The 23750-nt window shown below is 39.1% G+C and overlaps 1 protein-coding gene across 4 annotated transcripts in view; it reads left to right on the top strand.

Annotated features, from left to right (window-relative positions):
• The window catches only part of znf574 (zinc finger protein 574), a 46715-nt gene extending 23315 nt beyond the window's left edge, over window positions 1-23400 (top strand). For all 4 annotated transcript variants that reach the window (XM_039773147.1, XM_039773144.1, XM_039773145.1 and 1 more), the window contains 5 exons: window positions 16133-16348; window positions 16567-18827; window positions 20983-21080; window positions 21714-22060; window positions 22523-23400. In XM_039773147.1, coding sequence (XP_039629081.1) covers window positions 16148-16348; window positions 16567-18827; window positions 20983-21080; window positions 21714-22060; window positions 22523-23107 — 3492 coding nt within the window. In that variant the 5' untranslated portion in view covers window positions 16133-16147 and the 3' untranslated portion in view covers window positions 23108-23400. The remainder of the gene's footprint in view (window positions 1-16132; window positions 16349-16566; window positions 18828-20982; window positions 21081-21713; window positions 22061-22522) is intronic.
• Window positions 23401-23750: the final 350 nt, after the last annotated feature.

The raw sequence follows: 23750 nt of genomic DNA, 5'->3' as shown, positions 1-23750 counted from the left end.
TCTCTCGACCATTGGCATTGGTTTCCTTGCTATTTTCGTTATACTGCGACGGTGGTTTCCTAAGCCTTTGTTATACTGAATTCCTTTCTCACCATTTTCCGTTCCTATTCTTACACCGCTGTATGCTATGGCGGGCTTCGGCTAGTTAAATATGTTTATGTTAATTTTGACTGACTGTCTCAACTAAGCCATGCTAAAGGAGCCTTTTCTGTTTTCACACTGTTAGATGTTAACTGTTGTACAATTTCAGACTTCATTGCCACTTTGAAATACAGTAAATTCACCATTACAATGAAAGATTGTAGCATGAACTTTTAAAGTCTGACACTGTTTACACAAAAATTTGCTTGAGTATTTTAAGTAGTTTTATTTAAAACAATTACTGCATATTTTAATTGTATTTTTCTTTGTGGAATACTGTATAAATTTAGTGGAACATTTAGCTGTGATATATAGTATTTAAGACAGCTTTCAGCAAGTTGCATCTGCTTTGGTACACTTGTGTAGGCGCGGAGGAAAATTATTGGGAACGAGTTCCAGACGTGTTTGAGCACCAGTCAAACACAAGGGCTGTTGTAATGGTGTAGGATGCTGCTTGGAAAAGTGTCAGTCAATAACTTGTTTTTCATCTGTGAATACTTAAATTATGCTGGGCGCATACTTATTACTCAAAAAGTATTTGCAATCAAAGAGCAATTATTACATGAAAACTGAGTTCTCTGTCTGGCCTTTTCAATTTAATCCATCTTATCTGCCCACCCATATACGCATATCATTATAAAATCTCATAAACTATATATAGTCTTTAGAAATCTGTTATATTCTTGTTTGAGTCATGGGGTAGCAGTAGGAGGAACCATCCCTTTGTGTGGGCACTAGTGCATCTATGAGCACTGGATATTTATAATAGAAAATACTGTATGCTTGTTTTCATTCTTTACAGTTTACATTTGAATGTCACAGTTTATTAATTGACAATTTTATATAGTTTTGTGTTATGAGTGACATTTGTTATAGGCTGGTGTCATTTTGTGTTTGTTTATGCCTTCATTCTGATGCTGCTGCAGCACACTCCTATTTTCTTTGACCCCTATAATGGTAAATGTGGGACCAGAAAACTTTTGAAGTCAATGTCAAGCTCAATATGTGATAGATAAGTTCAGATTTTTTTTTACCTAATTAAGTTTAAGGTTGGGACATTTTTGCATTAGAACAAATCTTGGTTCCTTTCTAAAGAACTCTCTCTCTCTCTCTCTCTCTCTCTCTCTCTCTCTCTCACTCCATTTATCTATCCACCTGTGACTAAAAACGTGTTTATTTATGGTCATATATTAATTGAGGTACTTTTTATCTACACATAGTAAATACAATTGATACATGCTCAGCCAGGAACTTAATGATATTAAACTCAAGGGTATTGCTACTTGCAATGAATGGGTGAGTTGTTCTCCAACATTAAGGAGATGAAAATGACTTGTGTTCTCTGTGGTACTACACTGGGACCTGCTGTTTCTTACAATGTCATGTTTAAAGTAAGACTACAATATTGTAACTGTGCTAAAAGTCTTAAAGTACATGGAGATCTCAGGGCACCTGCTCAATTTACTGCATTATGGAGCAGCCTTGTGCCACTGTTGGGTATCTGAGTCAAAGTTTAATGGTGTTCATTTTGTGTTAGGCAAAGACCTGGATATTTCTTTTGTAATACTTTTTTTTGTCTGTGGGTTGCTTTTTGCAACGTTGCTGACATTTCATGTACTTCTTTGCTTTTCAAATTTCTGCAGAGTGATATTTAATCAGTGTGAGATCTATTACAGATCAGTTTATTCAGAGAAACATTTATTCATGAGAGGATTTAAAACCAAACTGCTGTAGTATTCTTATCTCTAAGCTGAAAACTGTCAAAGTCAACATAATGTAAAAACTGGATTTAAACCAGAATAATAAGCAATAATGATGCAAGATAATCTCTGTCTAGAGTGTGATTGGATGAGGAAAGCATGTTACTTGCTTGCTAATTTTTAATTTAAATAAATAACTATTTAGGAATCTGGGGAAAAAAGGAGTCTAGTATAATATTTATATTGGTAGAATATGGAGTAACAAGAACAAAAGGAGCCCTCGTGATTGTTAGAGAGTACCTATAGTATATAGTAGGCACCTTGTGTATTTTATGTGCTGGAAGCAATCTACGGGGATTTGGTTACCTATAGTATATAGTAGGCACCTTGTGTATTTTATGTGCTGGAAGCAATCTACGGGGATTTGGTTGTTTACTGATTTGAATGAGTTATGCAGTTCCTGCAGATGTTTTATCCACACTGTGGTGTATGGTCGGCTGTTTATCCCGGCCAATACCCCCAAGCCGCCAGGTGGAGCCCTCCCTGCAGTATGGAGGTTCCCCGAAGACCAGCAGGGCATCATGGACATTGCAGTTTTCATACACAGCCCTGCTGGATGCCATGGGGCCACTAGGTAACACTGCAGGGAGGAACAACGGTTATTTACCCTATGCCCCAGAAGTACGTTAGAGTCACATGGACAAGGGGAATGACATGCTTCCGGGGTGAAGAAAAGGACTTTTTATCTGACCCGGAAGTGGTAAAGGATCACATGGACTGGGGATTGAAACACTTCCGGGTCAGGGACTATAAAAGGACTCTGGGAGCTCCCGGATGGCGAGCTGAGCTGGGTGGAAGGGTGGCAATGTGTCTGGGAGTGGAGGATTGTATTTGTATTGGAGAATTGCGTTTGTTAATGAGTATAGTGGAGAAGAGGGTGCTTTGTGCACTGTGGCATATAAATAAAGTCAACCTTTGGACTTTTTCCTGGTGTCTGGAGTCGTGGACAGGGGTTCAAGGGAGCGATACTGCCCCCTATCTGTCACAACACATTAATATTATGAACATTCAGTGTCATATCATCCCATAAGTGCTCTATTCAGTTGAGATCTGGGGACAGTGCCGGCTATTGGAGTAACCAGAAGTGATTGTCCTATTCGGTAAATCAGCATTATTTCATGTTGTGTGTAGTGGTACTTTATGTTGCTGGAAGTATTCATTTCAAAAAAAGGTAGACTGACATGATAAGCAGTGCTTGGTCAGCAACAACACCTAGGTATGCAGTAACATTCAAGTAACAGTAACTTGTTTGTAAAAGGCCTAATGTGTGCCAAGAAAACAGACGTCACACCATCACCCAACATACCAGTCTATAGCTTTGACACACGACATGATTGATATTTATTTTTAAATCGCCTGTGGATTGCAGTAGAAATTGAGATTTGTAAGACCACTAGCTCACAATCCTGCAGCCGGAAGATCTGCAGGACTAGTAACAGTGACCTCACCTCTCCCTCATGTTTGGGTGCCCCATAAAGGTGGTCATTATTGAGAACAAAGTGAAGCCCTTATGGCATTGGTTGGTGTGTAAGTTGGCCATTTACCAGTACTACTGCATTTCTGGCAAACTTAAGGGAATCATCATTCCACTGTTCTCTTTTAAAGGAGGCAGATGTTTTCCTGAATTGAAAATGTAATAAGGAAAGAGGACCAACCTCAATAGTCCTGGCCTGCAACATCAACATCCCAGCTTTGACTAAGGAATGTCATCCTGAGGCACAGGAGTGCCTACCATATCATACTGGTTGGCTACGTGACTTCTTGAAGTGTCCAACTGTGATCACTGTGTGGAGACAGCACAAGGTGAATTTTCTGCATCCATAACAAAGCTCATCACAGCATCACCAAGTAGAGTGGATTTTGGAGGACTGTGACTTGGATTGCTTGTATGGTTCTTCCTTACTTGATGAAACATGAGGCCGACGTGACCATCAAATTTCACCATGAATATAGGTCAGACTGGTCTTCCCAGCAAGCCACTATGGTGGAAGCTCAAAACTGCAAGCAACAATAGAAATGTTGCTGCCGGAAGCAATCAATGCAGTAACCCAATGCCTATTTACTAATACCACTCCTGTACAGGGTTAAGACAAAGGGATAGCAACTGCACAGTACCTTCCTCCCTTCGCCCAGGTCCAATCGATCAGCTCATTGGGGTGAGAGCAGTTAGGGATGGTATGCCCAGCCTCCCCACACCTGAAACAGCCCTGGAAGGGTATTAGTTTCTTCTTCACTTTCACCACGGACTCTGTGACAGTGGAGGGGCTCACAATGTGCGACGCGTCCAGGTTTGGTGAGTGGATTGTTCCGCAATGCATGCTTTGTGAGGCCACCCAATGCCGCTCAAGAATGCCAGTTAAGGCTTCCATATTTTTTAATTGTTCCCGCTGGACCAGAATGGCAAGAAATGTAGGGAGGGCATTCAAATAGGATGTCACAAGCCACTTGTACGAATTTCTTCCGTGTCTTTAATATCCGGCCTTAACCATCAGCCCACTTTGCCCCAGATGGCAAAGGCTTGAGAGTGTGACAGCCACTCTGGGTCGAATTTTAACAAAGCCTTGCCTGCAGGTCTGGGGAGGTACAATACCTTGGCTTTCAGACGGTCATAATTAGAGGCAGCCTGCTCTTTGAGGTTGTAGTTAAGTCTGCTGTGCCTTGCCCTGCAAAAATGGAGCCAGTATGTTAGCACACGCCGCTCACTCCCAAAGGTGTCAGATGGTGGTACAGTATGCTCAAAAAATAAGGAAATAAGATTCAGTGTCATCCTGTAATGGCATTAATACCTAGGACGGAGCCTGAGATTGATCCTGTGAGAGAGTAACACATAACTGATTACCAGCCTCACTCTCGGCGAGTTGTGTTTTCTGCTCCCCAACCTAGACTCGCAAGGACTGGATGTCAGCTGCCATATTAGTGGTGATGGTGGAAAGGTTCTGCTGTCCAGTCAATCATCAGAATAACCTTGCCAACTACGCCACTGTGAAATAAGCACAAAACAAAGATAAGAGTTTGGGGTAGCAACCCCATATACAGTGATCCCTCACTATATCGCGCTTCGACTTTCATGGCTTCACTCCATCGCGGATTTTAAATGTAAGCATATCTAAATATATATCACGGATTTTTCGCTGGTTCACAGGTTTCTGAGGACAATGGGTCTTTTAATTTATGGTACATGCTTCCTCAGTTGGTTTGCCCAGTTGATTTCATACAAGGGACATTGGCAGATGGCCCAGAAGCTACCCAATCAGAGCACATATTACGTGTTAAATAAAACTCCTCAATGATATATAATATGCCTTCCGCGCGGTGCTTTGCATACATACTTGACAGCACGTATTGGTTTTTGATTGTTTGCTTTTCTCTGTCTCTCTCACTCTCTCTGACATTCTCTGCTCCTGATGGAGGGGGTGTGAGCAGAGGGGCTGTTCGCACACTGGCCTAGAGGATACGGACGCTCCTCCAAAAAATGCTGAAAGACTACGTTCACATTGCTCCCTTCCTTGCAGCTGCTTTGTCCGGTGGTGCTTCGTATACTTAAAAGCCCGAACAGCCCTATTGATTTTTGATTGTTTGCTTTTATTTCTCTCTGTCTTTCTCTCTCTGTCTCTGACATTCTCTGCTCCTGACGTGCACTCCTTTGAAGAGGAAGATATGTTTGCATTCTTTTAATTGTGAGACAGAACTGTTATCTCTGTCTTGTCATGGGGCATAGTTTAAACTTTTGACTAAAGGGTGTTATTTCATGTCTAGAGGGCTCTAATAATGTTAACAAGTGTATTTAGAAGGTCGTAAACAGGTTTTCTATACTCTAACTGCGAAAATATTCTATTTATAAATAAAGAATCCTACTTTGCGGAAATTCATTTATTGCGGTAGAGTCTGGAAACACCCCCACAGCATGATGCTGCCACCGCCATGCTTCACTGTGGGGACTGTATTGGACAAGTGATGAGCAGTGTCTGGTTGTCTCCACACATACCGCTTAGAATTAAGGCCAAAAAGTTCTATCTTGGTCTCATCAGACCAGAGAATCTTATTTCTCACCATCTCAGAGTCCTTCAGGTGTCTTTTAGCAAACTCCATGCGGGCTGTCATGTGTCTTGCCTATCCTCAGTGTGTGGAGACAACCAGGCACTGCTCATCACTTGTCCAATACAGTCCCCACAGTGAAGCATGGCGGTGGCAGCATCATGCTGTGGGGGTGTTTTTCAGCTGCAGGGACAGGACGACTGGTTGCAATTGAGGGAAACATGAATGCAGCCAAGTACAGGGATATCCTGGACAAAAACCTTCTCCAGAGTGCTAAGGACCTCAGACTGGGCCGAAGGTTTACCTTCCAACAAGACAATGACCCTAAGCACACAGCTAAAATAACGAAGGAGTGGCTTCACAACAACTCTGTGACTGTTCTTGAATAGCCCAGCCACAGCCCTGATTTAAACCCAATTGAGCATCTCTGGAGAGACCTAAAAATGGCTGTCCACCAACGTTTACCATCCAGCCTGACAGAACAGGAGAGTATCTGCAAGGAGGAATGGCAGAGGATCCCCAAATCCAGGTGTGAAAAACTTGTTGCATCTTTCCCAAGAAGACTCATGGCTGTATTAGCTCAAAAGGGTGCTTCTACTAAATACTGAGCAAAGGGTCTGAATACTTAGGACCATGTGATATTTCAGTTTTTCTTTTTTAATAAATCTGCAACAATTTCAAAAATTATTTTTTTTGTCTGTCAATATGGGTGCTGCGTGTACATTAATGAGGGAAAAAATTATTTAAATGATTTTAGCAAATGGCTGCAATATGACAAAGAGTGAAAAATTGAAGGGGGTCTGAATATTTTACGTACCCACTGTATATAGTATTTTGCACCTAGATGGTTTACTGCTTAGAGGAACAGGGTGTTTGTAGTAATGAGTAGGCATACCTAATAAAGTGCCTACTTATATTACAATAAACCTTACATATATGGAGCCATACCAATATAAACTTGAACCACCCATAAAAAATAATTCCTGATATTTGAGTATGTGTGTGTTTTTTTTATAGGTGTTTTTTAGATTCTTCACTGCCTGTACATGTGACAGTAAACTTGGCCTTGACCTTATAACAGTGTCTTGTGTGGCTGTCAGGCAAATTCCACTTACTGTATGATGGAAGCATTGCAGCTGTGTGGGTGAATAAACTGTGCTATTGGGGAAAGTGACAGAGGTCACCTCTCTGCATCCTCCTTTGCAAGAGTGTATGCTGCAGCAGCAGCACAATGGAGAAATGCTAATTGAGATTTTCAAACTTGGCAAAGAAAGCAACCTATGATAACCTTGTCACTTATTGTAAGTTACTCATTGTTTAATAATACTAATTATTATTAACTGAAAGTATGTAACTTTAATTTACATTACATTTTGGGTGAAAAATGTATGCTTTCCACCCTAAGAAAAAATAATGCATCACATGAAATATGTTTTGGCAGTTTATTTTTAACTCAGTTTTTCTTTAAATGATTAGAAAAATTCACTCTTAAGAGATTTGCTCTTGAAAACATTTAATCTTTTGGGACCCTATAATGGACAAAGAAAATTAAAAAAATGGATGGATTAGAGATTTTCATCCTGCATCAGAATGTTTTAGAAATACGGCCATTTCCTGCTGTACTACAGTGGTGTGAAAAACTATTTGCCCCCTTCCTGATTTCTTATTCTTTTGGCATGTTTGTCACACAAAATGTTTCTGATCATCAAACACATTTAACCATTAGTTGAATATAACACAAGTAAACACAAAATGCAGTTTTTAAATGATGGTTTTTATTATTTAGGGAGAAAAAAAATCCAAACCCACATGGCCCTGTGTGAAAAAATAATTGCCCCTTGTTAAAAATAACCTAACTGTGGTGTATCACACCTGAGTTCAATTTCCGTAGCCACCCCCAGGCCTGATTACTGCCACACCTGTTTCAATCAAGAAATCACTTAAATAGGAGCTGCCTGACACAGAAGTAGACCAAAAGCACCTCAAAAGCTAGACATCATGCCAAGATCCAAAGAAATTCAGGAACAAATGAGAGCAGAAGTAATTGAGATCTATCAGTCTGGTAAAGGTTATAAAGCCATTTCTAAAGCTTTGGGACTCCAGCGAACCACAGTGAGAGCCATTATCCACAAATGGCAAAAACATGGAACAGTGGTGAACCTTCCCAGGAGTGGCCGGCCGACCAAAATTACCCCAAGAGCGCAGAGACGACTCATCCGAGAGGTCACAAAAGACCCCAGGACAACGTCTAAAGAACTGCAGGCCTCACTTGCCTCAATTAAGGTCACTGTTCACGACTCCACCATAAGAAAGAGACTGGGCAAAAACGGCCTGCATGGCAGATTTCCAAGACGCAAACCACTGTTAAGCAAAAAGAACATTAGGGCTCGTCTCAATTTTACTAAGAAACATCTCAATGATTGCCAAGACTTTTGGGAAAATACCTTGTGGACTGATGAGACAAAAGTTTAACTTTTGGAAGGCAAATGTCCCGTTACATCTGGCGAAAAGGAACACAGCATTTCAGAAAAGAACATCATACCAACAGTAAAATATGGTGGTGGTAGTGTGATGGTCTGGGTTTGTTTTGCTGCTTCAGGACCTGGAAGGCTTGCTGTGATAGATGGAACCATGAATTCTACTATCTACCAAAAAATCCTGAAGGAGAATATCCGGCCATCTGTTCGTCAACTCAAGCTGAAGCGATCTTGGGTGCTGCAACAGGACAATGACCCAAAACACACCAGCAAATCCACCTCTGAATGGCTGAAGAAAAACAAAATGAAGACTTTGGAGTGGCCTAGTCAAAGTCCTGACCTGAATTCAATTGAGATGCTATGGCATGACCTTAAAAAGGCGGTTCATGCTAGAAAACCCTCAAATAAAGCTGAATTACAACAATTCTGCAAAGATGAGTGGGCCAAAATTCCTCCAGAGCGCTGTAAAAGACTCATTGCAAGTTATTGCAAACGCTTGATTGCAGTTATTGCTGCTAAGGGTGGCCCAACCAGTTATTAGGTTCAGGGGGCAATTACTTTTTCACACAGGGCCATGTAGGTTTGGATTTTTTTTTCTCCCTAAATAATAAAAACCATCATTTAAAAACTGTATTTTGTGTTTACTTGTGTTATATTTAACTAATGGTTAAATGTGTTATGATGATCAGAAACATTTTGTGTGACAAACATGCACAAGAATAAGAAATCAGGAAGGGGGCAAATAGTTTTTCACACCACTGTAGATGCATAAACTAATACTGTAACATATATTCAGGTTGTTCAAAACCTTTTCTCATTACCTGATGATTCAAAATGTTTTTGTGCATGCAATAAAAACATCTTAGAAGTATGACAACATTTTCCCCATCTGTTTAACTTATTAATTAATTTTTGTTAACCATTACCTACCCAAATTCATGAATGCACCTGTTTATATTTTTTGATCTTATGGTGTAGGGTAAGGATAAGCAAAACTGCTGTATGATTTTTTTTTTACATCTAAAATACATTTTGCAATATCTATAAATGTCATGAATGCTCCATTAGCCTCAAAAAGCTACTCTTACTGAATTTCATGGTGCTAGAATAAATGATGCATTGTTTTTCTTTAAATATGTAATTAGAGGAGGCTCTACACCTAGAATAACGCCAAGGAAACAGAAAGATAACTCAAATAGTGTCTTTATTAAACAATTAAAGCATAAAGAGAGATAACACAAAATGTAAATAAATTGAAAACAAAACTACCACCACTCTTACATCTCATTTTATCAGGTGGGCAGGCTTGCCTACCTGTCTTTCACAGTACGACACAAACTCCCATTCTCACCTCATCTGTGTCTCTCTCTGTGTTGATTCTATCTTCTTGACAGCTGAGCTTTTAGCACATATTCTTCTCCCAACTCGGGACAACTCTCTCACATGCACTGGTACCCAGAAAACATATAAGATGTATTTCGAGTTTGTTTGGAGCTAAGCCATCCAGTAACATACAGATCCCTAAATAAAGATTATCTGTTTTTACAGCTTTGTTATGTAAATGTCATTAATATTTTCCTGAAGAATAGCGCTAGTGTTTGTGTATGTGTGTGAGTGTGTAACATATTGATCTGATTTCTAGAGAGTTTTGCTGACCATAGGGATTAAATTAAAGAATTAGACAGAAAAAATTAGGAAGATATTGATTAATCAAGTGTTCTCTGTGTGAAACTGATCTGGACTCATGACAATATTTGCATTGTATACATTCTTTCTGGAGTGAATTTTCAATTAGGACTGTATCATGCAAATGATTACAAATGTTTCTGGGTTGCAATTACAGGTAAGTAAATTAACTTGGTCAGAGTTACATAGTAAAATATCAGAACTTTGAACCTTTTTAGTTTAATAGACCACAGTCAATGACAATATTTGCATTGTATAATTCTTTCTGGAGTGAATTTTCAATTAGGACTGTATCATGCAAATGATTACAAATGTTTCTGGGTTGCAATTACAGGTAAGTAAATTAACTTGGTCAGAGTTACATAGTAAAATATCGGAACTTTCAACCTTTGTAGTTTAATAGACCACAGTCATCCAGCTAGAACAAACTCCTTTAAAAATCAAACATATTAAGGTTCTTTTAATAACATATCTTTTTCTTGTGGGGCCTCATTTTGAACAAAAGGAGATACCAAATTTTTGTAGGCTTTAGATCTTGAAGTAACTGGAACAAATAGTTACATTATTCAGTCATTTAAAAAGTCTGCTAGGAATATAACATCCCTCATATTACTAAACACATTTCTATAAAATTAATAAGTAATGTTCGCATAGTGTCCCTCAAGGGATTTCTTTGCAATTACTTGTTACTAAAGTGAGGAAGATTGTTTCTTTGTTTAATAGTAATTTACTGTGACCATTTTTGAATAACTAATGCTGATTGCCTGGGTTTTATATTATAATGCAAAGTCTCTTTTTGTTCATGAGGGCAGTGAGAGCTGGAAAACTAAACAATGTGAGTAAAAAATGTTCAAAATGAAATTCAACATCATCATCTACTTAGATGATTATATCTCTAGAATTATTTTTGTTTTCATGACCGTGTGGTTACTTATCTCCTAGAGATCTTGAGAAAGTCGCTCATGCTTTTGCTTGATTACTGTAACTCGTCGTATTCTGGGATCAATAAATCCCTGATATGCAGGTTGCAGTTGGTTCAGAATGCTGCTACTTGTTTTTTGGTTGAGAGAAAAAAGTTTGCCTCTGTATCTCCAATTTTAGTCTTTTTACAGTGGATACCAGTTAGCATTAGAACTGATTTTAAAATTTTGCTGCTGGTTTTTAAATCATTACATGGTTATGCTCCTGCCCATTTATCTGAATTGTGTGTTATACACCGGCCATGCGGAGAGCTTAGATCTACCAGTCAGTTGTCTCTTGTGGTCCCTCATACTAAGTACAAAACTAAGAGGGACAGGGCTTTTACTGCTGCTGTACATCAGTTGTGGAATTCTTTGCCATATTACATTAAGCAGTCTCCTCAAGTGAACTGTTTAAAATGAGACTGAAGACACATTTCTATTCTCTAGCTTTCCATGACCTTCAGTGACACTGATGGTTCCCTCCTCTTAGTTCATTTGTTTATTTCAGTTTACTGCTGGTTGTATTGTGTTTTATTGTATTTATTTTATTTTATGTTTACTGTATGTTTTAATGTAAAGCACTTTTGGCTGTAGCATTACTGACATTGTTTTAAATATGCTCTATAAATAAATTGACATTGTTACTTGTTCACATTTTCCATATGAAAATTACTTGTTCTGATTTTCCTTCTGCTTCTCTTGGTGAATGTAGTGATGATAACAAGTTAAACAAAGATTGCTAGACTTTCCTATCAATAATACCTGTATCAATTTGATTCTGAGGAATTCACATGCATTTCCAGTTACCTAAAAAGAGTATCCCTCCAACATGGGTCAGCTTATAGCTCTTTTCCCATATGCCTGCTACAACTCCTTCAGAAGGGCTTTCACTTGATGCCAAAAACACCTTTGGTAGTTTTCTTGCTCATTTCTGTCTATGGTATCAGTGATTCTCTAATGAGTTCCTACTTGATTATTGGGCTTCTCATCCTGTCCTGGAAGTCCCAACAAACTGTTGCATAAACTTATTTGGGGCTTTTCATGTGTTTTTTTTTAATAACAACAGTTATTGACTTCAGGTGGTGATAGCAATAAACATTTATGGTAGTTCAGGAAAAACAGGAAAGACGCAATACAGCCTTGTTAGAGCTGATGCCTTCTTTAGGCATGTAGTTGAAGCAGAAACCTTGACATCCTTTATGAAGAATCTGAATGAGATATTGGGACAGCTTATGTATTAGCTAAACAAATGGGCTTGATGAATTGAATGGTCTCCTCTTGTTTGCCAAATTTCTTATGTTTCTTAAAATGGATTTGACTTAACATTGTGGAAGTGGATGTTGTTCTTTCTCCACCAATACAGAGTGAAAAAATAGTAGTATCAGTAATGTCATACACTTGCAGTGCTTCCCTCTAGATGCCATAGGTTAAGTCTTCTCAAGACTCACAACAAACTTGTACAAAGAACTGAGAAAGTCTCATGTCTCCTCAAATATTTGTTTTAAAACAAAGATTTGACACACTCTTTCTTACTCAAGACAGAACCTGTCTTGCTTTTTATTCCTTGTCATATTTTTGTCAGCGTGTCCTTCTGGGCCCTGGTGTATACTGTCACAGGAAAACTGACATATCCTGTGGAATTCAGAAACTCAGACAAAATATTGAGGTGCCAACCTGGCCACCCTGTTTACTTTGAATAATGTTAGAAACAAAATTACAATCGCACAATGTCACTGAATATAACAGAAACATAATTTAGCCTTTGGCTATTATATTGTTCTGAACTTAAAGTTGTCAGGCTTGTCATCATACTTCAGACTTTCGGGATGTTCCAGATGAACCACCACCTCCGGGGAGACCCCTGTTTTTATACCTTCTGGACCAAAATGGGCATAGTTGGTTTCCCTCTATGGGTGGCATCTCCAACCTGCAGGTGAAAAAGCAGACAAGGTGGTTAACAATTGCAGGCCCCCTGGTGTCCTGGGGTGGTAGTGCTCATCTTTGATGAGCCTGGAATGTGATCCTCTGAAGTGCATGCCTGACAGCTGTATTTAAATATTTTATCATTTGACCCCTCTTTTACATAAAACATTTATTCGTAATTCATCCACTTATATGTATAGACATAATGAAATGATGACATGTACAGTAAGGTTTACATACAATTTATCCATTTTGTTCCAAATTCATGTTATACCATATGATTTGCTGTAATAGCCAGAATAGTCATATTTGTACTTTAGACATCTAGAAAAAAAAGATGGATAAAAGATACTTTTTTGTTTAAGATGTCAGAATATCCACTCATAGAATAGGAAGCCCACAGCAAATTATTCATAATCTACAATCTGTTCATATCTGAACAGCAGTGGGCAGTTCTAACCAGCAGATGCCAATAGGGCTTGCTGTAGTCAGCTTTTCAGCTTGGCAGTGTGGTTCAAGAGCTAGAGTTGGAAAGTAAATTACATTCACAGTGTGTGAACCTGAGCAAGTCTTCAAGTTGTATTAAATCAAAGTTTTGGTTTTTTTTGGTAAAATCTGATTTTAGGAATAGATTTAGTATTGTGTTAGTTAATAGTCACCTGCAATGCAGTAGATTTTTGATTTCTAGAAAATCTTCTTTAACAAGTTCTGTATTGTTGACATCAAAGGTATTTTTCACAACTGAGGCATGCACGAGTCATTTCATACAGAAACTTGCATTGGTAGGTAATTTTATATTTATGAATTGAAAAACCTCTATCATCCAGAGCAGCTTACACGTGTGGTCAAAGAAAGACCAGTAGAAACATGAAATAAAATGTGAATATGATTTACTTTCCAACTCTTAAGACCCAGAGTCAAGCTGACAGCTTGTCCTACTGGGATGTCACATGCATTTTTTTAACAGTTGCTTTCTTTGCCACTCTCCCATTATGCTGCCACTGGTGAAGCACCCAGGCAACAGTTGTTTGAATGCACAGTCTGTCCAATCTTAGCTGGGCTTCAAGGAATATTCAGTGACCTGGACATTTTCTTGTGTCCATCCCCTGACTTGTGCTTTTCAATCACCCTTTCATAGAGTTGCTTGAATTGTTCTTTTATCTTCAATGTGTAGATTTGGCCTCGGTGGACTTTCCAGCTAAGGTGCATTTATATTAAAGTCACTTGAAACCCTTTTAACTTCAAATTGGTGATCTCCATTGAACTAATTATTTTAGCTGCACCAGTGATAATTCAGACAAGTCATATTAACAGAAGTTAATTACTTTGTGTTTTATGTTTGTAATTAATTTGGGCCATTCTACAGAGATCTGTTTTCACTTGGATGTCAGTCTTTTTCTGTTTATCAGTGTTGAAAAAGGCAGATTAAATACACTGTGACTCAATGTTGAAAAGGTGGTGGTTATAGGCACTCTACTTTTGTGACACTCTTTTGTTAAAAATGTCCAGTGTTCCTTTTCACTGTAGCTGACAACCATTGACTCTTGGTGTGTAGCTAGTTCCCAGAAAGATGAAAATTCTTGTTTTTTTATTTTAAACATTTAATGAAACAAGCTCTAATATTATATCATGTGAATGTCTGACTAGTAAAGTAATGAAGCTTTCTGCCTCCGCCTTTCTGAACCTTTACTCTATGACCCTGAATATACTGATAAAGAGCTGCAACAGAAAGCAGAAAAGAAATAGAATTAGTGAGGCACATAGAGAGGAAAATTTACAGCCTCAGCCTGTAACAAGGCTGTATATAATGAGGGAATAGCCAGGCACATGTAGAAAATGTAAAATTATGTCTGTGGAGGATGAAACCTAGAAAAATTGGAAGTATCGGGATCACTGAAAAAGGGTTGATGGAAATTACAGATACTCCGTTTTTTTCATTTTACTTTCACATTTTGGTATGCATGCTTTCAGATCAGGATAACTGAAACAGAATGTCATACTAGCAGCTTACTGTACATACACCTGTTTTACTTAAACATATTATTTGTGATGTTTTATCTCTCAGCACTTTCTGTAGCATCCCTTTCGCAACCATGAAAACTCCACTCACGCAAGACAAGACACTGCGAACAGATAGCAGGATGAAAAAATAGTGTTTAAGAATCTATCATAAAAATTACTTACAACATTTTGTTTTTGTAAAAATTCTTTCAAAACACAGAAGACATATTTTCTGAAACCAGAACCTGTATAAACATACCTTTGAAACATTGAAGTCATGTTTTTGGAAAACAGGAACCTTTGCTGTCTCAGAGTGAACATATTCATTACTTTTTAGATTGTAAGGCTTTTGTTTCACATTTCTTTTGATGCTCAACTGACAATAAATGTGAACTGATGTTTGAGACCCTTTTGTTTTCACCTAACAAGTTTCTGGGCTAAATGAATGCTTACCACACTTTGAAAACACACATTTTACTACAGAAAGGCAGAATTGGTCCTTTAAGGATGTTATCCCTCAGTTTGACAATTTACTGCCTAATATAAGGTACAGTCAGAACCCAATTTGTGTTTTAATGAGTTATTATGCATCTTGCATTTTTTTTAAACCACTTCTTAGTCTCTAAGCTTTCATTTATTCACAGTTGTATTGGGACTTATTTTATTTAATGAGTGTAGTGTTTATCTTGGGCACTAGATGGCAGTAGATGCTATAAAGAAACAAGTTTAACAGCACCTAATTGACTCTGCCAGACTGGCATATCATTGAGAGTCTGGCTCCTGAAAACCAGGCTTTTGCCAAATTAAACTCTATGGTGTGTGATAATCCTGCAGGGAGACTAATGAGTGAATAATTAGCACTGTGGAGAGAGTGAACATTCAGGCCTAAATTGAGAGAATCTCACAAGATAAACAACATAAGGCAAGGCAACTCAAGTGGTTACTCTGATTCTTCAGGATTCTAAGAGTTTTATTATGGAAACTCTTAGTATATCAAGTCAGGTAACATTTGGTTAAGTAAACTGCATTTAATGCAGCATTTTTGGATGTGATTATTGGGTGGACAAGATTTAAAAGGTTTCTGTGTTGTGTTGTTCTGTGCCTGAATTTGCTTTCTTCCCTGGGCTTTCTCTTCTGCTTGGTACAGACTGTACAGTAGAACATGGACAGCACAGCACCTGATATTTCAGAAGAGCAAGGAGCATCTCTATATATGTGTTTCCGCTGTTATCAGCTGTATGGTACTTTGGAAGAAGTATTGGCACATCAGCTGGCCTCACACCCAGAGGACAATGAGGACGAAGACACTTCACTTAATGCTACAAACCAGTCTATTGTTCAAGAAGGAATCTTTCAAGAGGAGGTAAGAGGGGTTTCTTTGTTTTCAGAAGGTAGGTAGCTTTAATTTGTCATTGTTTGTTCACTCGGCAAAGGAGGTCAACTGTGCTGCGTTATTCAGTGGTCTTTAGGACATTCATCTTCACAGAATGGGGCTTACGGTGGGGGGTCATTCTGACATGCCATATCATGATTGAATTAAGATCACTGTTGTAATCTATTCTTCTTCTTCCACTCCAACAGAATATCCAGAACTGGTATCATTGTGTCCATTGTGGGTATTTGCTTGGTTCACCCCAGGACCTTGTATGGCATCAGCAGCAAATGGGCTGCGGCCAGCAAATTACATCACAGATACATGTTGTAAATGAGCTTCAAGACCAAGATGGTCACAGAGAAACTCCTGTCCAGGAATCAGTTAAACATGAAGCCATCTTGGAGGAGGTACCGCTAATTCGCTACCAGTGCAGTGACTGTTTGGTACTGTTTGAGACTCCAGTTCAGTGGCAAAAACACAGAAAGCAAGGTGAATGTAGGAACATTGACAACAGTTCTGTGCTAAAGCAAGGAGCTGAAAATTTCCTGGTAAAAGAACATTCGAAGAATACATTGTCTGAAGAATCATGCAAGTCTGAAGCAGAGAACCAACCGAGTCAAAAATCATTTGAGCAAGAGAGCTGCTCTGAGGAGACAGGGGCTGTGGTTTTGCAAGATTTAATTTCCCCCATTCAAATGGTAGAGAAGAAAATGACAACAACTCGTCTTCTTGCAAATAATCCTACAACACAGACCAACTGTGATACTTCAGTAAAAACAATTGACAGTGTTGTGATGATGGAAGAGAATAGAAGAGAATGCCCAGATTCTACTGCTACTGAAGCAAGTACTAAGAAGATCAGCAATGAAATGCATTCCAGTGAATGTGTTGGTGTGTCTCTGCAGCATGAACAAGACAAAATGGCTGACACAGACACTGAAATGTCTTTAACATATGTCGCTGACGTAGCCTCACAACCACAGTTTACACAGCCCCAGAAAGAGAAGATAATTAAAGAAATGCCCACAATGGCAAGTGATGACATCCTCAAGACTCCTGTTGCTGGGGGAGAGGATCCTGGAACTAACAACTCTGTTTTTTGTAGTCTGTCTGAGGATCAATGTCACACCCAAACTGATTCTGAGAAACCCCAAAACAGTGTTGCTTCAGAAAGTGATCTACATGAGCAACATGATCCTGGTGACAGTAGTGCTGTGGGTCAAGCAAATCTAAGTGTATTAAATGATGAAGGTACTCATAATGCTAACCTTGTCACACAAGGCCAGGATAGGCTGGTTCCTATGTCATCAGGGACTAATCTGAGCTTTACCAGTTCTGATCCTGCTTCCTCAACAGAATGGAAATCTCGTCAGCTTCACCTGTGTGTGGATTGTGGTTTAGGTTTTGGCACAGAGCTGGCTCTTGCAGAACATCGTAAAAAGTCTCATCACACAGAAGCTCCTCTACATATCTGCTCACAGTGTGGTGAGACATTTATGAACACCACAAAGTTTTTGTATCATAGGCGCACCCACAGGCCTTCAGGAACTGGAACCATCACTCCAGCATCTGTGGCCAGCCTACCAAAGGAGGATGGGACAAAAAATTCAAATAAGGAATCCTCTGGGAACATTTTGGAAGGATGTGTGTCTCGTATGAAGGGCCAGCATCTCTCAGAAACAAGCTGTTCAATGGCTGTGCCAGTCCAAGGTATAGCTGGGGGTTTGGTGTATTTAGTCTCCAATACATTACCTCATTCTTCAGTTAATACACCCACAGCACTTAACATGCTTAACAGTGAGAAGCGGGCAATGCTAGGTCAAGAGCTAACTTCAACTAAAAGGCAAAGGAAAATTGTGTCCAGAGAGCACGAGAAAGTTGATACAGACGGTAGCATGGCTATAGCATACCCATGCAGAGACTGTGGACAGCATTTTGACAAGAAGACAGAGATGCTGAAGCATAGGAAGGAGCAACATGGAGATTTTGTGATGACAGACAAAAGTGCTGCAGACTTTGGCTCAGCTGCTGTCCAATTTAATGGCCAAGAGCCAGGAAAGGAGTGCCACTTTCCAGCATTGCAGGTCCCTCGCCAGCAGACACAGCACCACTGCCCCCAGTGTGGGAAAGTGTTCAGACGGCGCTACCATCTGCGTACGCACATGGTGACCCATACTGGAGAGAGGCAGTTCAGCTGTGAGACCTGTGGGAAAAGTTTTACTTGTCAGAGTAACTTGGCCCGTCACCAAATCACCCACTCTGGGAAAAAGCCCTACTCTTGTGAACAGTGTGGCAAAACGTTTACACAGTCGGGTACACTGAAACAGCATCGCTTAATCCACCTCTTAGCAGAATCCCGAGCCACTGGAACAGCCAACAAAGCCCAGATTGAAGAAGTTTTCCTGCCTCATCGCTGCTCAGACTGTGGGTCAGGGTTTAAACGCAAGACTCACTTGCTCATCCACAGGTAAGATTGCCAGATTTGAGACTCTGTTTGTTTTGTATAACCTAAGTGAGGTGGAAAGTAAAGCAGAAGTCAGCAGACTGCCTCACTGATGTCAATGTCAAATCATTCTTGACTGTAGATGTCTAGACAGTTGCTTTTTTGTCATCTAAAATGAACTTGGCTTTCATTTTCCCATTTAATTCCTGCATAGAATATGCTTAGTTCAGATTATTTTTTTAACTCTGCATTTTTAGGATCCTGTAATACCTCATATAAATTCTGAAGGCAGACGTCATACAAAAAATGATGCTTGAGTAGTTTTGTGTGTGTGTTATTAGAATTTACTTGCAAAGTATGAGATTCAGCATATGTTACTGTGAATTGGTTTTAGTGAATTGAATATGGAAATCTTTAAAGCCACTCTTTGTATTTAATTAAACATTTGACAGGTTTAGAGTACTAAGCAAATAGTTTGAACCATATAAATGAGGTTCCATTAATGTACATTGACCCAAACAGCACATATACACTATGGCATATATTCTCTTCGCATTTGAAATTCCGCAAGTATGGTATGGCACTAATTTCTTATAAAAATCAATCAACTCACATCCTTTAAAGGTTGAGCAAAATGTGGTCTCTAGTGTTGTGCTGCCATCTCTCATAAATGTGTGATAATGTTCAGAGAAGAGGACTGAAAAAGTGATTGTATATGCATCATTTTTCTGCCATGTACATTAAACGTCTGATTGATTAGCACTTTCTGTAATGGAAGGAACATTGACATCCTGAATCCCACATTTCATAGAATATGCAGAATGCTGCAGTGTGGGACAAGGATGTTGAGTTAGAATGCAGTTCACACCATCCTAGAACCCTTAACTTCTGCACCCACACATATACTTATCTGATTGTGGAGGACATGATACAAGATGATGCATTTATCAATATCACATTCCTCAACTGATTAATAGTCCACTTTACACCCTGACTATGGCATATTACTCTAAATGGGCTGCCCTTGAGAGTTGTGCTTACATTTAATTGATTTCAGTGTGTTGACATGCTTAACTTTGCACTCTGAACTAAAGGGTGAACATTACACACAGTGATTATACACTTCCAACTGTGGTTGCCCTTTCCCTACAATTGTTCCTGCTTTTCTGGTGATTTTGGCTTCACCTTAGACATGTTTGCTCGTGATGAGCCCTTTTAATAACTGAGCATCCTACAAGACATGTCATAGCAATTACTGCTTTTTCAAAGTCAACAGAGTCAAGCTTATTAGCCTTAATTTATAGGTATTAAATCTTTCCAGTACTGGGATGTTTATTGCTTCATTAACACAGACACATCACTTCTGTGAATATGCTTGCTTTCAGTAAACTTTGTGTTCTACCTTGATGGCTGTTACCTGTTTGCTTTCAATGCCAGACGCTTGTGTTCTATTCTATCTGTTTTTGCACATCTTTTAATAAACATATGGTATTTAATTTAGTAATAAAAATGTATGTACAGATGAAAGTAAAACTGTAGTTTGAGACCTTGGAGATTAATTAATTTGGATTAATTTCTTACTTAGTCATTTTGTGTTTATGTTTTGCTTGTGTTCATTTTTTGAGTCGGTAGGGAAGCATTACCCTGTGTGCCTCTTCAATCTGTATTCACTTTCATGAACCAGACAATGCATAGTGCAATGCAATGTTGTCTACTGACATGCCAGTTGTGGGGGAAAAAGGACCCAGCTTGAAGGAATGCCCTTACTGATACACAACTGACTGTTACCTCTGCCAGAATAAATTTATTCCAAACTACTGGTTTTCAGGATTCCACAGAGATGCCAAAAAACCCTTGGCAGCCCCTGCCATTAACAGCTGTATTTTATCATTAAGACTCCAGGAATTAAGCCATCCATAGTACAAGTGCACTGTAAAGTTTTTAAATTAGATAGATAGATAGATAGATAGATAGATACTTTATTAATTAAGCCTTCATTGAGTCATATATGGCAGAAAGAAGAGCCCAGTTTGGTATTTACAAAACTTAATTTGATCCCTTTTTCAAACTGTTAACGGGGCCTAATAAGTGTAAGGTGGTCAGGATCACTTGTTTGATCTGCTGTCCTTTGTATAAAACCAGCTTACTTAGTAGGTTTGTGTGACAATTTGTTTTTCAGACATATCCACACAGGGCAATATCCCTTTCAATGTGAAGAGTGTGGGGATTCATTCCTCAGAAAGAGATTGCTGGAACTACATCAATTGCAGCATCAAGGTAGTAACCTTACTAGGCTGAATCATTGAGGGAAACAATTGTGCATTATGGTATTTAGTAGTTAAATTCTTTATAAGTACTCTGCAGTAAAGTTACAATTGATGGCAGTTTAGTTCTGTACTGTATTTTATTTTATTTTTTTTTTTTACAAATTTCTGTCAGTTTCTTTTTGAAGACAGATTGACAATGCTATACACTTGCTGAATGTGTAAGACAGTTGGTTCTTGGAAAAGTTTGGCATTGGATGCCTCATGTCTTATTGCACGGTCACTTTATTTAAAGGTATAGGATCAAATCAAAAAACGTACTCTTTGCACCGTAGTTATTAGGCAGTTCTGTTGTCAAGTTTATGGCACATGTTTTTGCTGTTCTGTTTCTGCTCTAATGCTGAGCCACCATTTATGGAAAGTGGTGAGACACCCCGCAGTTCACTGCAAGGTTGCAGTAGAACAGTTGATGGGTTTCCTGTCTAAAAGAATTGAGCTGGCACTCTCAGTGTATAGATTGACGTTGACAGTTGTGTTTGCTGACTATGCAAGTTTAGCTTGTTTCAGAAGCTAAATATTTTCAGGAGGTGATTTTTTTTTTTGTGAAGAATATGGTTTGTGATTCTACAGTATTTCTTTTTGTTAGGTAAAGAGCCTGTTACCTGTTTGGTTTGTGGCGCTCAGTTTTTGGATGATGCTGGTCTAAAATCACACAAGAAATGCCGCCCAGGTCAGGAGTGTGTATACTGTGGTAAACACTGTCTGACACAGGAGAAACTGGAGTTGCATCAGCTCACCCATTCAGGTTTGCCTTCTCATCGTTGTCCCAAGTGTGGCCGTCGTTTTGCCAGCCAGCAGAGCCTAGACAGCCACATTGTAAGACACACGGGAGGACTGCGTTGCTTCCATTGTGAGGACTGTGGCAAGGATTTCACTACAGCAAGCTCCTTAGCGGTGCACCAGAGGATTCATACTGGTGAAAAGCCCTATCAGGTAAAGTGTCATTGTTTTATTTTCTTGTACTTTATGACTTGTCACTTTATTTTCTGTCAGTATTAATGTACTCACTAATTGAGAATAGCTAATGGCTTCTTATTCACACCATAAATTCAATTCAGTTCAGTTCATTTTTGCTTAGTGCTCTTCACAGAGTGCAGGCACAGTACTTTGTGACAAGTTTACAGGTAGATACAAATACAAATTTTACAAATTACTAATTACGTAGTAAATACACATACTGTTAAGGCACAGGTTGGTTTAAATTGACAGAAAACACATCTGTCCCTAACTGAATCTGTTTATTGACTAATTGTTGAGCCATGAATCTTGTGGACACTCGCTTGAAGCAATTTATGTTTATTAATGGCAAAATCATATTATTTCTGAATTTGTGATATTTTTGTCCAGTCTAGCTTTGACCAACTCATAGTAATAATCTTATTTATTTTTATGTAGTGTGTCTCTTGTGGCAAGCGCTTCAGACAGATTCCCCACCTGAGGGACCATGAACGTCTGCACAGTGGTCTGCGACCTTTTGCATGTCAGGTGTGCGAAAAGACCTTTGTGCTTTCAGCACGACTTAATGAGCACTTGCGCACCCACACTGGTGAGAAGCCATACTCCTGTGCCGTATGCAACAAAGCTTTCCGCTCTCTCTCCAACCTTGGAAAACACCGCAAAACTCATAAAATCGCTGACTCATCCAACAAAGACGCAGTAAGTAGTAACACTACTGTCAATATCATGGAACATACTGTTTCTTATAAGACAATTGAGGAGGCTTCTAGCACAGTCAACACCATTCTGTTGGTACAAGCTGGCAACAGTATTGTGCCAACTTTGCCACAAAGCAGCACAGCTGCTACCCAGCTGCTTCATCTCCCAGATCTTGCAGACTCTGGAGGTACCTCAGAAAACACAGCTGAACTCTTAAAGAGCAGTGCTGCTTCTGTGGCTTTTATTTCTGGCCATATTGAACTGGCGGAACAGCTTCCCATTATCCATGATTCCATAGAAGTGGTCATTGAGGAAACAGTCTAGTATAAACATGAAGAAAAACAGCACTGCAACTTCATCAAAACTGAATGCTTTTCTGATGTCTATGTACTGTACTTGCAGGAGTATATTACTTCAAGAATATTGATCATTGCATTTTACCAGCATAAAATTTTATCTGTCCATCCATTTGGTCATGCTGCTAATTTTCAGTACAACAATAAGGAGATGATAATTATAATGGCATCATTTTCATACGATGCAGAAATGGACCCTGGATTAACTAATGTTGTATAATAAAAATTCAGATTAATTTGTTAAATAAAACTGAAAATGTACACTGATACTGTTGCCAGACATTTTTTGTCTCTTATACTTTCTGTGTGTGATGACACACTGATGCAGCTGTGTAACCTGGTACATTCTTTAACCTCCAGATCTTGACCTCAGGAGGAAACAGACAGCTTCACTAACCAGTGAAGTACAGGTCTTGAGAAGCAATGTGCTCTTGATGATCTCATGCCTGGACCTGCTCTACATCCCCAGGGAGTTGCAGCATTCTAGCAGAATAGCTTCATGGGGCTCAGGCTGTCACATCATATCAAATTAAGCCAACAAGATCAAATGCCTATACTCTAAGGACCAAGAACATGCCCGAAGGCTATATAAAAACTCCTCTAAGCATGCC

This window comes from Polypterus senegalus, chromosome 12 (genome assembly GCF_016835505.1).
Source record: "Polypterus senegalus isolate Bchr_013 chromosome 12, ASM1683550v1, whole genome shotgun sequence".
Taxonomy (NCBI): Eukaryota; Metazoa; Chordata; class Cladistia; order Polypteriformes; family Polypteridae; genus Polypterus; species Polypterus senegalus.
This window is presented reverse-complemented; position numbering and strand designations above follow the sequence as displayed.